The sequence below is a fragment of the Phyllobates terribilis genome, unplaced genomic scaffold, assembly GCF_046119375.1.
Source record: "Phyllobates terribilis strain yellow unplaced genomic scaffold, ASM4611937v1 Scaffold_12__6_contigs__length_324123572, whole genome shotgun sequence".
In the NCBI taxonomy this organism is placed as follows: domain Eukaryota; kingdom Metazoa; phylum Chordata; class Amphibia; order Anura; family Dendrobatidae; genus Phyllobates; species Phyllobates terribilis.
The window spans coordinates 12,655,504-12,672,736 of record NW_027362772.1 but is presented as its reverse complement, the minus strand read 5'-3'; the positions used below and the strand labels follow the sequence as shown (position 1 = coordinate 12,672,736).

Here is a 17,233-nt window from a genome sequence, read left to right as displayed (position 1 = left end):
TATATCAAGAGTTCCCATAATATAGTGGGGTTTCCATTGGATAGATTTAAGAATTTCCAGTATATGCTTAGTATCCTTGATATACGTGGGTAAGGAGGGGACATATCTTTGCAGAATGTTATCTAGATATTCAGATAAATTAGATGTTGTTGAAGAGTTAATGCCCGAAATTATGGGTCTCCCTGGCGGATTAGTTTCATTTTTCTGTACCTTTGGGTATATGAAAAAAACATAGCTGTAAATGGATTGTGAATTTTTATATACTTGTATTCCTGTAATGAAATTATGTTTTTTCTTGTGTCCAGAAGGGTTTTTAACTCTTTTGAATCGTTCTGCGGGGTCATCTTTTATCTTATTGTAGGTGTTCCCATCTTTAAGTACTCTAAGGGATTCTTTGTGCTATTTTCCCAGTCTGTAATTCCAATACTCCCTCCTCGAAAATGTGCTGTTCCACAAAAAACACTAATCCTACATACACTTTCACTAAAATAGAGGGAAATTTTACTATCAAAAATCACATAACATGTCAAGAGTAAAGGTATAATTTATTGCATTACATATCCCAGCGATAAATTATACATTGGAAGAAAAAGGGAATTATGTGCAAGAATAAAAGAACACATAATATTACACGTAAATATACAGGACATCCGTTATCCAAACATTATAAACTAGTACATGATGGGAAACTAAAAGGTAATTCTTTCTGGGGAGTAGAAAAAGTAAGAAAACACTGGAGAGGGGGCAACTTTATACATCAGATGTCAAGAAGGGAGAGCCGCTGGATTTTTGAATTAAATACACTTATGCCAGCGGGACTTTATAGTAAAATAGAGCTAATTGCATTTGTGGACAATTAAATGTTAGCAATTGCGAGATCAATCAGTATCGATACCCTTCTATAAAAGCTAACACTGCCTTGTACAACGGCAATCCCTGAAGAAGGAGGACGTCATCCTCTGAAACGCGTTTTTACGTGGCTAGTGATGTCACTGCAATTCATGGCGGTGTCGACTTTGTGGGAAGCCTGGATCATCCTGACTGGCCAGCTGCTCTACTTTGGCACCACGAGTTTGGAGCTTATTATTCACTCGGTGGTTAGCGTGGTGCATAACTACAGCTATCAGTTTTCTCTATCACACTTCCATACAACGACCAGGACAGGACGGAGAAAACCTAAAATTGTAGCTCAGTGCAATAAACATTACGACTACTCACTTACCTCCTCCACCCCGGATTATCGTATGTTTAAAGTGGAATGGACTCTATAACGGTACACTTGTGGAAATCACTGTTGGACTATTGACCACTGCTCAGTATCATCAGATACAAGAACGTCTCTACACAGAAACATATTCTATCTTCTGAGTGAAGCAGGCCCTATTGAACTCACATGTACAGGTTGGTCTTGATATTCACCATTTATATTAAGTTATCTATCGGTACCTTATTATTTAACATATATAGTTTCTCTCCGTCTGAGTTATATTTGATGGTCAACAAAATATGATTTTCCAGTAACTTCATTTTTGACACTCCAGGTATGATAATGGCTTCTCTCGGTGTACGATTTTTGATATTTAACAGGGTTGTCCACTACTTCTTGGACAATCCCTTCTCATTCCTCATGTTTCGCAATATTAAAACAAAACCAAACCTCTCATGCTGGTGTCGTTCCAGCGGTGTCAGCACATGCATTCCTGGGGCTCATGTGAGGTTTTTATGTCATGTGAGCCCTGCGCCCAAATCAGCGCTGGCGTCACTGTCCCCACCTTCGGACAAATCGAACATCACGAGGAAGTCAGAAAGCAGTCACAGCCCTGGCTTTCTGATGATCTTCAATATGTCCGAAGGTGGGAACAGTGGAGCCGGCACTGATTGTGAGCAGGGTTTACATGACATAACAACCTCACGTGAGCCCAAGGAATGCAACACTGCTGGAACAGAGCTGACAAGGAAGCAGAGTATGAGTGTTTTTATTTTAATGATGTAAAACAAGGCACCGCATTTAATAAGACACAATTTTCAGTTAATATATTTCCAACATTCTGAACATAAAAAATGCTTCTCCCATGTGTGACTTCTCTGATGTTCATTAAGAGTTGATTTCCAAGCAAAACATTTCCCACATTAAGAACATAAAAATGTCTTCTCCCCTCTGTGAGTTCTCTGATGTGTATTAAGGTGTGATTTCTGTGCAAAACATTTCCCACATTCTGAACATAAAAATGGCTTCTCCCCTGTGTGACTGTTCTGGTGTCTAACAAGATGCCCTTTCCAATTAAAACATTTCCCACATTGAGAACAGGAAAAAGGCTTTTCCCCTGTATGGGTTCTCTGGTGGCTATCAAGATACACTTTCCGGTTAAAACATTTCCCACATTCTGGACATGGAAAAGGCTTTTCGCCTGTGTGAGTTCTCTGGTGCCTAACAAAAACTGATTTCTGGTTAAAACATTTCCCACATTCTGAACATGGAAAAGGCTTCTCCCCCGTGTGAGTTCTTTGGTGTATAACAAGATTCCATTTCAGGATAAAACATTTCCCACATTCTGAACATGAAAAAGGCTTCTCCCCTGTGTGAGTTCTTTGGTGCTTAACAAAATTTGATTTCTGTGTAAAATATTTCCCACATTCTGAACAGGAAAAAGGCTTTTCCCCTGTGTGGGTTCTCTGGTGTATAACAACATCTGATTTCCGGTTAAAACATTTCCCACATTCTGAACAGGGAAAAGGCTTCTCCGGTGTATGAGTTCTCTGGTGCCTAACGAAATCTGATATCTGGTTAAAATATTTCCCACACTTGGAACAAGAAAATATATTTTCTGCTGTGTGAATCTTTTGAGGTTTAAGAATAGAATTTTTGAGGGTAAAACTATTTCCATATTCTGAACGTGAAAATGGCTTCTTTGCTTTAAGAGCAGTTTGTCTTTTAATGCTTGTTTTGTGACTTTGATTTTCCTTAGTGGTCAGTAATGAATCAGCAGACAGGATCTGTTTCAAAGGGTCAGAGGGCTGATTTTTGCTGTGAAGGGATGATGGGATATCTGGAGTAATGGCATTCATTTCAATTATATCCTGTGGGATCTCAAGATCATCTGATTTAAAAAATGAAGATGTCAGGTGTCCCTCTGATCTCATGGTACAGTCATCTGCCAAGAATAAAACCAATTATTAGTTTTTAATAAAATATTGTTGAAATTTATATTTTTGAACATTTCTACTTAAACTGTCTGTACAAATGTTAAGTTATGTAAAAAAATGAAATTTTTCACCAAGACAATGACAGTCCCCAGTCTAATAGAAAACCTCATAGGATGAACCAGTAGAGCGTGGTGTTCAATTGTTTGTTCATTCTGCCCCCCAAATATGGAATAAAAAGCCACCAAACAATGTTATGCAGGCGAAAATAAAACCAATAAAAACTGTTATTCATCTCACAAAAAACAAGTCCCCACTTAGCTCCATCATCTGTCAGGGGAAAAACAGAGATTTCGACATTATTAGTGGCTCAAAGGCTCTTCAAAACATGACTTCCATAAACCAATCCAGCAATGTCCGCTCTCCCAAAGTCAAATCTCCCCCTTTCTTCTGAGCCTTGCAGTGCACCCAAACCACATTTACAATCCATGTATTTGGCATTACTATGGTGAGAAGATCCCACTTAATTTATGGTGTGTGTCTCCTGGAGCACAATCTGGGCACTATGTGTTGGGGAATAAAATGACATATTTGTAATTTTCACTCTCCAACATCCACTGCGTGATAATTTCCGGAAAGTGTCTGTGGAGTCAAAATAGTCACTACTCCTATAGATTAGATCACTGAGGGTTATTTCCAAAATGGACTCACTTTATGGGGATTTCTACTGCTCTGGTTTTCTGCCATTTTGTCATATTAGGGCTTCTGCAAATGGTGCGTCCTATCTCCTGTGTAATCTGCTCCTGCGAGATCTACTTCTGTCACCAGGAGCCGCCTTATTCATTCTGCAGGCGGCGCTGGTAATGGAGGAGATGTTAGAACCTGAAGCTCTGGGTGGTTCAGGCTCTGTCCACCCACTAAGATTAGGGTGCCTGGGACCAGTAGTACCATCGAGTCTGGCAGTATGGGTGTGTGTGCAGTCAAGCTGAAGTAATCTGCTCCCTGCTTCAGCCATTTGGAAAGCACCGCACCCTACTAAAGCTGGAAGCATATTGCCGGAAGCTGCCAGATCCAGCCTTGTTCTCCTCTGGTTCAGTCCTCTGTGCTCAGCTCCCGGCTTGTGTATTTGTTTCCTGTTGTGACCCCGGCCCGTTTACTGACTACTCGTGTCTTCTGACTTTGTATTTTCTCTGCCCTCCTGGTTCTGATCCGGCTACCTGACTATTCTTCTTCCCATCTCACTCCACAGAACAGCAGGTAACACCGTGGCCCGAGCCTAGGGGTCTCTGTGTAAGTCCAGATCCATGTAGAGGGGTTAAACTGTGATGGGCAAAACTGTGACTATAGACAATAACACATCTACAGAAATTATCAAACTCAACAGTCTTCATCAATAAAAAATGAATAACTAGTGGAGAAACCTCTCTGGGGTAATTAGAGTCTGGGGCTCGGGGGCTCTTTGCAATCTAAACTATTGTAAGGGCCAATATTTTCTGTCGAATGAGTTTCAAGAAGAAATATTAGACATTTAAAGGGAACTTTTTATAATAATGCAGAGCTGAGGGGTCTTAAATTTATATCTCAGGCATTTGGAAGAGGTAATGGAGACCTTTTTTTTTTAAAGACTACCAGGGAGTTACAGACTCATATAAGTGAGGCAGGCCAAAAAAGGCATAGACTTAAAAAACATCTTACATCTCCAACAACAATGTATGTCAGTGCTCCCCATTTCAAGAGACATTGTGCAGGAATCTGAATTCTTTAGGATTGAAAACATAATGTAATTTATGATGTGGAGTGAATCCATGAAACCAGGGCTCGAGCCATGCCACCACATCTCCTGGAGGCGTGAATAGATGTATATTACAGCCATCAGCCACGCACAGCTTAGAGATATATCATGGCACAGGTGTAATGTTATTTATGTAGTTTATCACAATCCTGTTTAAAATTAGTCGGTTTTAAAAGAAAATGAAAAGTCGGGATAAAGGGAAACTCTGTTGTTATTTTACAGAATTTCACACTTGGCCCTCACTGTACATTTAATGTTGCTAAGTGCCCACAATGCAGAAATGCTGCATATTTTTTCCGCTTCTCCCTGGCAGGAAAAACGCATGCGGATTGTACATGCGGATTTTACATGCGTTTTTCCCACCAGGTAGAAGCGTTTGTTAAGCGTTCTTCACATGCATTTCTGCATGCGGGTTATCAAGCTCTTTTCCAAGCGATTTTAGCATCACTTGGAAAAGTGCTTGACAACTTGGTCACACTATATAAATCGACATAGATTTATATAGTGTGACCAAGTAATAGTTAAAAAAAAAGAATAAGAATGGTAAAAAATAAAAAATAAAGATTATACTTACCTTTCGATGGCCCCCGGTGTTTTCTCCGCTACGTCCAGTGTGTTGGGCGGCTCGCAGTGGTGTGAAAGGACCTGCCATGACGTCATTTAGTCATGTGACAGGTCACGCGACAGCCGACGTTATTATAAATTCTTTTTTTAACAGGTTCTATGGTACCAGATTCTGGATGAGAGTCTCCGCTTCTCCAGACCCGGGTACCATCCGCACATTGAATCGCATAATATCTGCTTGTGCGCATGTGCTCATACGGATATTACGCGATTCAATGCAAGTCAATGGCGGCAACTACGCTGCGTGTCCGCAAAATTAATGGACATGCTGCATATTTTTCCGCAATGATAATCCGCAGCGGAAATTTCCACAGCATGTGCACAGCACATACGGATTATCATTGGGGACCATGGGGCACGTATTACCAAGCGTTTTTTTTAAGCGTTTTCACTGCGGAAATTCCATGGCAAAAACGCTTGAAAACGCATAGTGGGCAAGCAGCCTAAAAGCGAAGTTTGGTCAGAAAGACTGGACCTGGTCTTGTAGGGACCATATAAGCACATTCAGCAGCACAGAACAGAGAGAAAGTAGATTCATCTAATAAGATATCAGGGATCTAGGAAGCCAGCAGCATCATCACCCTCCGCTTTCTCTTACAGGCTCATCAGAATATTTTCTACAAGTGATTTTCTCACTTGTCAGCACTTTCTACATATGCTGTCATTTGGCTTTGTAGTTTAAAGATCTGGGCAGGTAACGGTCAGCGTCTTCTAATACCAGGGGGTAGGTGGATCCTCCAGGTTGTAAGTTCTCTAGAAAAGGGCTTTCAATGCCCAAAGTCATTTGATTATTTTTTTGTGGAGGAGACCATTGTGGTCTGGAGGCAAAATGGTGATCACACAATTGTGATACGGCCGGACTACACCACCGATAAAGCAGCCGCAGCTGGTGACTGAGAAGAATCTGTGACTTCTGTGCATTTAGTGGTTACTACTCACCTGGGTAGTCATATGTAGGAATCTCCTCCTTACACCGCTCATCACCCCTCACATATGTCTCTGTAGTACCAATATGGATCAGATCTTTACCCTGAAAAGAATATTGTAAAAGTCACAGACAGATGGAGAAGTCCCATCTATGATCAGCTCTAATCCTGCCATCTCCACCATTCTCATTACACAAGTATAAAACATATAATACTGGTGGATAAAACAAGACTGAACACAAGACCTTCACAGCCGGCATCATAAGGGAGATCTCATGACACTTTCTCTCCATCTACCTGATGAACCGGAGGAACAATAGAAACTTCTTGTTTACAGTCCTGTGGAAGAAGAGTATGGAGATGGGGACATCTCTCTGGTGTTGTCCTCTTACTGGATAGAACTGGAGGAAACAGGGACTAAATTAATTTTTACATACAGATAATTACAGGCCATGTGTACTTAGTCCTGTCTTTTACCTGGTGATGTGAGGGGCTGGGGAACCTCCATCATGATGTCCTTGTACACATCTTTGTGTCCTTCTAAATACCCCCACTCCTCCATGGAGAAATAGACGGCGACATCCTGACACCTTATAGGAACCTGACACATACAATGATATCTTCACTCCCCGAATCATAACATTACTGTATAATGTCCCAGCATTCCCAGCAGTGTCACCTCTCCAGTCAACAGCTCAATCATCTTGTAGGTGAGCTCCAGGATCTTCAGGTCATTGATGTCCTCATGTATCCAGGGGTGAGGTGGAGGTCCCGTGACTGGGCTAAGGGGTCTTTCCCAGCCCTCAGACACAGGGTCCTGACAGCGCTCACTAGAGGTCTTCTTCACTACTGTGTAATCCTGGTTATGGAGAGACACATTAATAAATCTCACTACAGACATTTCCAGAGTCCTCACCTCTCCAGTTCTGCTCATCTGTTATTCCCATATATAAGAATGATGTAATGTGACGTCATCAGAATCTCTCACCTCTCCAGTAAGCTGGAAGAGGATCTCTAGGGTGAGGTGTAACATCCTCTCCACCATCTTGTCTCTGTCCATATGCATCTTTGATGGGTAAATCAGGAAAATTTTCTTATATAGACGATCTTCACTGAGAGGATCTGATATTGTAGAGACCTGAATGAGAAGAAGATGAGCCGATGTAACGTCATAAAAATCCTGTGTAATAATACAATTACTGGAAATAAAGAGGAGATTTATTATTTTACAGTTTAGTTTCCTTCTTTACATCTCCTAATAAAACCTATATATTTTAGGCCACAGACAACAAGCAATCTCTTCGGGGACGTGGCCTGGCAGGCATGTGAGGCAGACGCACTTCACCTCGCTCCTGCTTCTCACTCCTAAAAATCCTGATATACCAGCCTATAGACCTACATCTGGAGGAGATAACCGGTGTACCTGCACTGTTTAATCTTGGTGTCTTATGAGGGGAAGATTATCTGCTCTCCAAACATGACCCGTAGCAAAAAAACAGCAGAAAAAGAACAGCAGCCGAAGGAAGACAGCATTGCTAAGATGGTGCCGGAGACTAATACTCCTGCTGGGAACAGGGCAGTAGATAGGACTCCTCTGTACAGTGTCCATTTTAGGACATGATCAGATATCAAAATCAAACATCAAAATGATGTCAGTTTGAGGCTAAATACCCTGTCTGAGAACTGATTTTGATCAGTGATTCTGACGAGTGATTCTGAAGAGTGACTTCGACAAGTGACTTTTACAACTGTAATAATAATTTAAAAAAAAAGTAACTGATCGCTGATGGGACTTGAACCCGAAATTCTGTGTCCCAAAGCCAGTGCACTAACCACTGAGCTATAAACTCAGTTGTGAAAACCTAGGAGTTCTATTTGGTTATATGATTTTCAGTGCAAACTTGTCTAAAACTCATTGGGACTTATGCACAGACTACAAGCAAGCCAAATTCAAATGATGTTTGATTTTTATGTGTGAGTCTGATGTGTGACTTTCTTCCTTTTTTTTTTTTTTTTTTTTTTTATTATTACAGTCATAAAAGTCACTCGTCAAAATCACTCGTAAGAATCACTTATCAAAATCAGTTCTCAGACAGGGTATTTAGCCTCAAACTGACATCATTCTGATGTTTGATTTTGATATCTGATCATGTCCTAAAATGGACACTGTACCTCTGAAGTCTCTCACCAGTGAAGAAAAAGTTAACCCTTTGCTAGATGGGACATAGCTGCAGGCGGAGGTAGAAGACCCCATTGACACAGGCATCATGGTGCTGGCTCACAGACTCTCTGCAGTTAATCCTTCATTAATACAGGCAGAAGAACCTGCCACAGAGGTATGTGCAGATGCCTCAATGTCTGTAAGTTAGTCTGCAGAACCAACCTAAGAGATGTGTACACTGCAGTGACTATGTCTAATAAAGCGCAAACTTCTCTCAATGAGCACATGGCAGGTTTAAAAGAAGACATACGTCTTATTAAACATGGCCTCCAGAGAGTGAATGAAAATGCTGAGAAGATGCAAGGGAGAATTAGCTATATTGAGGACAAAATGCCACAGACGAATAAAGATCTTAACAAGTTTATACATAACATCTCCCTTCTCATTGCTAAGACAGATGACTTGGAAAATAGACTGCGCAGAAACAACTTGAGGCTGGTGGGGGTCCCTGAAAAAGCTGAGGGTAAAGATCCAGTGAGCTTCTTTGAAAAGTGGATGTTGAGCACCTTTGGAAAAGAAATAATTTCCTCATTTTGCACATTAGAAAGAGCTCATCGGGTACCCACCAGACCTTTACCCGCAGGTGCTCCACCACGTCCAATCCTCATGCTTTATTACACTTTTGGGACAGAGACGCCATTCTGCGGAAAGCCAGAGACCTCAAAGATATTTACATTGATAGTCACAGAGTCTCTATTTATCCTGACTTTTCTGCTGAAATACAAAAACATCGTGCAAAATTCATCGATATCAAAAGAAGATTGCGGACCTTTCAAGTGCCATACTCCATGCTTTATCCAGCTAATCTGTGTGTGGCGGCAAATGGAGAAGTGCATATCTTTGAGAACCCGACTGATGCTTCATCATGGATGGACACTAATGAAAAAAAGCTTACAGAAAAAAAACCCTGAAGACAAATACATCTCCACCACTTGGGACAGTAACTATGCTCTCTTATAATATTACTAGATGGTGGCCCGATTCTAATGCATCGGGTATTCTAGCATATGTCTCCCGACCCTCCTTTATAATGCCCCATGCAGGAAGTCACATCCCCCCTATATAATACCCCATGCATATAATACCCCATGCAGGATGTCACATCCCCCGCATATAATACCCCATGCATATAATACCCCATGCAGGATGTCACATCCCCCGTATATAATGCCCCATGCAGAATGTCACATCCCCCCTATATAATGCCCCATGCAGGAAGTCACATCCCACTATAGTGCCCCATGCAGGATGTCACATCCCCCCTATATAATACCCCATGCAGGATGTCACATCCCCACTATATAATGCCCCATGCAGGAAGTCACATCCCCCCTATATAATACCCCATGCAGGATGTCACATCCCCCTATAGTGCCCCATGCAGGATGTCACATCCCCCCTATATAATACCCCATGCAGGATGTCACATCCCCCCATAGTGCCCCATGCAGGCTGTCACATCCCCCCTATATAATACCCCATGCATATAATACCCCATGCAGGCTGTCACATCCCCCCTATATAATACCCCATGCAGGATGTCACATCCCCCCATAGTGCCCCATGCAGGAAGTCACATCCCCCCTATATAATACCCCATGCAGGATGTCACATCTCTCCATAGTGCCCCATGCAGGCTGTCACATCCCCCCTATATAATACCCCATGCAGGATGTCACATCCCCCCATAGTGCCCCATGCAGGTCCCCTATGGCCCCATACAAAAAAAAAAATCCAATACTCACCTCACTGCTTCTCTGGACTCCAGCGTAGCCGGCATATTCCCGCTGTGCGCTGTGACCGCTCAGGAGAGAGAGAGGTGTAAAGATGTCACCGCGCCCTCTGACCTGAGACATCGCAGAGCATCAGCGGAAGACACAGGAGCTGCTGCGCAGGCACGGGGAGGGGTAAGTATGAGGCCGGGTGCCGGGGTCCTGATCGAGCAGGGGGAGGGACAGGAGGAGAGGGGAGAGGAGAGGAGGGGAGAGGAGGGGAAAAGAGGGGAGAGGAGGGGAGGGGCGTCACACTTGTCCTCGGGAGATAAGCGTAGCCGCTGATTTTTCCAACGATAGCCGCATGTAGGTCAGCGGCGCCTGCGGTCGGGGGACTTATGCTGCGAGCAACTGGCTGCATCTCCCGGCTGCATCGCCGCTGACCTCCGTGCCACACATGAGCCGCTAATGGCCGCCATGTTTTTCTGAAATGCTGCATCGCTGATTGGCCGCGGCCGGACCAATCAGCGACCCGGGATTTCCAGGACAGACAGACATAAATACAGACAGGCAGACGGGATAAGACAATTATATAGATAGATTAGGATGCTGCACCTTTAAATTGCTGGTTTATATTTTATATCATTAAAGAAGTTGTCCACTACTTTATATGAACCCCCCAATGTATCCCCCCAGGGCCCAGAAGTGTTTTTGTAAATAACTTGCGGTGCCTTTTCTGCCTCTGAGCGGCGCTATCACTGGCCGCCTCAGAGGCATCACGTGACCCGTCACTGATGTCAGGGTTATTTGGATGTTTTTGGTTGTCATTAAGATTTAAAAAGAGAAAACACATGACTTTCCCCATGACTCACAATCCAGAAACGTCAGTGGCTGGATGAGAGATGCAAGAGTCTGTCTGGATCCCAGAAACTCACTCAGCTTTTATTCACACACATTGATTGCAAGCAAACAGGTCACAGGTGAGCATGTTACCTTTAGTAGCCATTCAAACCCATTTGTGTCAAATTCTGTGCATGTTATCAGGCCAAAATCACCAGGGTATGTGAACTTTTGATCAGGGTCATTTGGATGTTTTTGATTGTCATTAAGATTTTAAAAGAGAAAACACAGTAGTTTGACAATAAATGGCTTCACCCAACCAATAACCATGAGTGGAGAAAAAGTTTTTTTGCTATCTTTCATATTCTCTGAAACAAGGCCAAGAAAGGAAAAATTCTGCCGGGGTATGTAAACTTTTGAGCACAACTGTATATTGCTTAGTAATTAGTATGTTATGGGTTTGTTTTTTTCTGATTTAAGGTTCTTCTCTCAACACAATAATCTGACTGCCGAAATTGACCCCGAACAGATCGGGATATATGTAAAATATATTGCAAATGATTCTCACACTACTCACTATGTCTAAATGAATGGATATTATAACATGGAATATTAGGGGCTTGGGAGACACTTCCAAGATATGCGCCATATTCTCATGGCTAAGGAAATTCCAACCAGCAATAATATACTTGTCTGAGGCGCATATGATAAGGGACAGAACTTATTTACTACATCGTTCATGGATGTCGCATGAATATCACTCTGTGTATTCCACTCATTCAAGGGGCGTAAGCCTTATGGTACATAGGAACATACCCTTTATATGTAATAAGGTGGTTGTGGACCCAGCGGACCGCTCTGTTTCTATACAATCTTTTATATATAATATTTCAGTTATCATAGTAGCGCTGTATATCCCACCGCTGTACTCAGGAGAGATGTTAAAGGGGATATTTTCCTTTTTGGCCACTTTCCCAGATTTTCCAACTATAATAATAGGTGATTTAAATATGTATTTGCACCCACACTGGGACAAATTCCACATGTGGACTATACCAGTAACTACAGCACAAACATCTCTATCAACAGTTATTTCAGAAATGGGTTTGGTAAATAACTGGCTAATTAAACACCCTAATATCAAGCAATATTCTTGTTATTCAGCATCATATCACTCGCTATCCAGAATACACCTAGCTATTGGGAACACAGACATGCTGCCATATGTAAAATCTATTGAATATCTACCTAGAAGCAACTCGGACCACTCCCCTTTACAGGTACGACTTCAGTTAGGCAAAAACAGGATAAATACTGGGGTTATATGGCGATTAAACCCGTTCTGGATTAAAAATATTGGAAGTTGTCTGTATGAGAGGATAACTGAATACTTTGCAGTTAATGCAGATTCACCTTCATTCTAATAGTCTGGGATGCAATGAAGGCATAAGTCAGAGGTTTATATACGAGATTAGTAAAAGAAAATCTAAATCAAGGGAACTCATGCAAAAATTAGAAAAGGAGGTTGTCCACTCTGAGTTATTATTCATTGCGGACCCCTCCATTTATAAAGCCAAAGAGCTAGAGAAGGCTCAAACAATGTTGAAAGATCACGTATTTGACTTAGCTACCCAAAAGAGATTTTTTTTATGAAACAGGCATTCTTTGGGGAGGGAGAAAGTGACAGACGTTTATTGGCAACTATTGTCAAAGTCCAAAGTGGAACATCATATATATCTAGACTAATCTCTGGAAATGGCGTAGTGGTCACGGAGGATGAGGATATCCTTCAAACTTTACATAGTTATTATTTCTCTTCCATATATTCATCTAAAAGCAGTGCCACAAATGAAGATATCGAAGAGTTCCTAAAAAACATCCCATTAACGCAATTAACATTTGAAGATAGAAATTTACTACACTGTGTGCAGAATTATTAGGCAAGTTGTATTTTAGAGGATTATTTTTATTATTGATCAACAACTATGTTCTCAATCAACCCAAAAGACTCATAAATATCCAAGATTAATATTTTTGGAAGTTTGAGTGGGTTTTTTTAAGATTTGGCTATCTTAGGAGGATATCTGTTTGTGCAGGTAATTATTACTGTGCAGAATTATTAGGGAACTTAATAAAAACCAAATATAATCCCATCTCACTTCTTTATTTTCACCAGGTAAACCAATATCAGTGCACAAAATTTAGAAATAAACATTTCTGACATGCAAAAACAAAAACCAAAAAAATTAGTGATCAATATAGCCACCTTTCTTTATGATGACACTCAGCAGCCTTCCATCCATAGATTCTGTCAGTTGCTTGATCTGTTTTTGATCAACATTGCGTGCAGCAGCCACCACAGCCTCCCAGACACTATTCCGAGAGGTGTACTGTTTTCCCTCCCTGTAGATCTCACATTTTATGATGGACCACAGGTTCTCTATCGGGTTCAGATCAGGTGAACAAGGGGCCATGTCATTATTTTTTCTTCTTTTAGACCTTTACTGGCCAGCCACGCTGTGGAGTAGTTGGATGCATGTGATGGAGCATTGTCCTGCATGAAAATCATCTTTTTTCTTGAACGATACCGACTTCTTCCTGTACCACTGCTTGAAGAAGTTGTATTGCAGAAGCTGGCAGTAGGCCTGGGAGTTGAGCTTCACTCCATCCTCAACCTGAAAAGGTCCCACAAGTTCATCTTTGATGATACCAGCCCATACCAGTACCCCACCTCCACCTTGCTGGCGTCTGAGTCGGAGTGGGGCTCTCTGCCCTTTACTGATCCAGCCTCTGGCCCATCCATCTGGCCCAACAAGAGTCACTCTCATTTCATCAGTCCATAAAACCTTTGAAAAATCAGTCTTAAGATATTTTTTGACCCATTCTTGATGTTTTATCTTATGTTTCTTGTTCACAGGTGGTCGTTTTTCAGCCTTCCTTACCTTGGCCACGTCCCTGAGTATCACCCACCTTGTGCTTTTTGATACTCCAGTAACGTTGCAGCTCTGAAATATGTCAAAACTGGTGGCGAATGGCATCTTGGCAGCTTCACGCTTGATTTTCCTCAATTCATGGGCAGTTATTTTGCGCCTTTTTTGGCCAACACGCTTCTTGCGACCCTGTTGGCTATTTGCCATGAAACGCTTGATTGTTCGGTGATCACGCTTCAAAATTTTGGAACTTTCAAGACTGCTGCATCCCTCTGCAAGACCTCTCACAATTTTGGACTTTTCAGAGCCCGTCAAATCTCTCTTCTGACCCATTTTGCCAAAGGAAAGGAAGTTGCCTAATAATTAAGCACACCTTATATAGGTAGTTGATGTCATTAGTCAACACCCCTCCTCATTACAGAGTTGCACATCACCAGATTTACTTAATTGGTAGTTGGCTCTCAAGCCTATGCAGCTTGGAGTAGGACAACATGTATAAAAAGTATCGAAGTGATCAAAATACACATTTGCCTAATAATTCTGCACGTGGTGTAGAAAAACCTCTAACCTTAGAAGAGGCACTTCAAGAGATTCAAAATGAAAAGGCCTCAGGTTTAGACGGGATACCAGGAGAATTCTTTAAAATGTACGACGATATATTATTACCTAAATTGTTAAATGTCTTTGAAGAATCAGTTAAAACTGGATCTCTTCGAGAATCTATGAAGGAAGCTGTAATAATCCTATTATTAAAACCTGGGAAAGACCCCTGTCAGTCTGATTCCTACAGACCAATCTCCCTTCTCTCAACCAATGTCAAATTACTGGCAAAAGCCTTAGCCAACAGACTGTCAAAAGTAATTACCAAAGTGATTAATGACGACCAAACAGGCTTTATGCCAAACAAATCCACATCAGTTAATTTGAGACGTCTCTTTTTGGGTGTACGGCTAAGCTCGGAGTCTACCGGGTCCAGAGTAGTCTTTTCTCTTGACGCTGCCAAAGCGTTTGACAGCATAGAGTGGAATTTCTTGTGGGCAGTCTTGAGAGTAATGGGATTGGTGATACATACAGTATATTTCATAAATCCAGCTGTTATATGTATCTCCTAGGGCAAAACTTAAGGTATATGGTCGTATATCAGGGACGTTAGAGATGAGGAGGGGAACCAGGCAGGAATGCCCCCTGTCGCCCCTTCTCTTTGCGATTGCCATAGAGCCATTAGCTTGTTTAATACGCTCATCTACTGAAATAACTGCTTTCCGTTGTGGGTCACTGCTTCTGTTTTTAGGAAATGTGGTCTCTTCCATTTTTCCAGCAATGAATCTTATTAAAATATTTGGAACTTGGTCAGGATTAACAATTAATTGGAATAAATCAGTCCTCATGCCCGTAGATCCCTTACCAACAGATTTATCCCAGGAGAATACTCGGATACAGGTAGCAAATACTTTTAAATATCTTGGGGTAGTGGTTACCGCCAGGCCCCAGGAATACTATTCTCTTAACTTGGCTCCCATATTGATAAAATTCAGAACTAAAATAGACACTTGGTGTCGACTTCCAATATCGGTAATCGGGAGAGGCAATTTAATAAAAATGATTCTCATGCCTCAACTTTTATATCTCCTACATAATACCCCAGTATGGATCCCCACAACCTTCTTTTATAAAATACATATCTTGTTCCGAGAACTTTTAATGGAAAAAGAAACAGGCCAGAATTAAACTAGAGACCCTGCAGAGAGGAAAAGATAATGGTCTTGGCCTCACAAATGCAACAGTTTCACGGTTGGGGAACAACAGAGCACTGTGGAATATCAGGTCAACTAGTTAGAGAAGAAACTAAATGGAACCTGCCAATGTCAGTATTAGACATGGGTCACCCCCCGAGAGAATGTCCCAAACTGTCCCACATGAACCTGATATATAAAGTATGGTATAGAGGCAAGAATGTTAGGAATTGGGAAATTCACAAACTATACACCTGTATGGTATAACTACAACATGCCAGAGATATACAAGCTAAAAGGCTTCAACAATTGGGAAGATACGGGGATTTTTCTTTTGTCACAACTTCTAAATGAGGAAATATTTAAAAACTTCGAACAAATAAGAGCAGGTTATAATCTTACTCGCAAAATGTTTTAGCAATTTTTTCAAATAAATCATGTGTATAATGAACAACTCAGAGCAAATGACATTATTATAAATAAGCACTCTATAATTGATACAATTGCTTCTGCGATAGACACAAAGGGTTTAATTTCCCATATATATATATATATAAGCAGCTTATGGCTGTGCATTTAGAAAACTATCCCATCACAGCCAAAGTAAAGTGGGAAAGAGATTTGGGTCCCCTGGAAAAAAAAATGATTAAGAGCTAGTGTAGCTCGAAGCGCGTCAACCCTTGCACTATCATGGTTTTTAAATTTTCCTTTTTCATGTTTTAATCTACTAATAAATGTGATGTTTTATGATTTTTGCGGTTGCTGGACTTTCCATTTTTTTTCCACAGTTCAATTGCTCAGGAAACCAGCCTGAAGTCTACGTGCACCACACCCTTATTCCAGGAATTTCTCAACCCGGTGAGCTGATGTTTGCTTCATTGTGTTTTTCTAATTCGGGTCCCCTATCTGAGGAACAATGGAAAGAAGTGCTGGATCTAATTCCTAAATTATCCTTGTCCGAATTACAAAGACTGTCCCAAATCTTTCTTACTCATAGAGTACATAAGACCCCCCAGTATCCTATTTAAAATTGGTATACGAGTGGACAACCTGTGTCCAAGATGCAGGAAAAACTACGCTCATTTAATGCACATGATGTGGGAGTCTGTAAACATTGGGAACTATTGGAAGGGGGTAGTTGACTTAATATAATCTGTGTTTGGAATCCATATACAATAGGAACCCCAAATCTGCATACTTGGTCTGTTGGTGGAGGGGCTGGATTCGGATTCACTTATAGCTATAGCTATCTCCCGAGTACTATTTCAAGCTAGAAAACTTTTAGCACTACATTGGATAGAAAAATCCCACCCA

At 41.4% G+C, this 17,233-nt stretch overlaps 1 protein-coding gene across 2 annotated transcripts in view; it reads right to left on the bottom strand.

The window, feature by feature from the left end:
- Positions 1–528: 528 nt before the first annotated feature.
- LOC141171904 (uncharacterized) overlaps positions 529–17,233 on the bottom strand; it is a 34,252-nt gene continuing 17,547 nt past the window's right edge. The window contains exons 2-8 of one of the 2 annotated variants that reach the window (XM_073655546.1): positions 9,271–9,345; positions 7,472–7,621; positions 7,163–7,342; positions 6,961–7,084; positions 6,781–6,884; positions 6,497–6,587; positions 529–3,152 (exon numbers count right to left, since the gene is read on the bottom strand). In XM_073655546.1, the coding sequence (XP_073511647.1) occupies positions 2,131–3,152; positions 6,497–6,587; positions 6,781–6,884; positions 6,961–7,084; positions 7,163–7,342; positions 7,472–7,621; positions 9,271–9,312 (1,713 nt within the window). In that variant the 5' untranslated portion in view covers positions 9,313–9,345 and the 3' untranslated portion in view covers positions 529–2,130. The remainder of the gene's footprint in view (positions 3,153–6,496; positions 6,588–6,780; positions 6,885–6,960; positions 7,085–7,162; positions 7,343–7,471; positions 7,622–9,270; positions 9,346–17,233) is intronic. The other variant, XM_073655547.1, reaches the window with a different exon arrangement.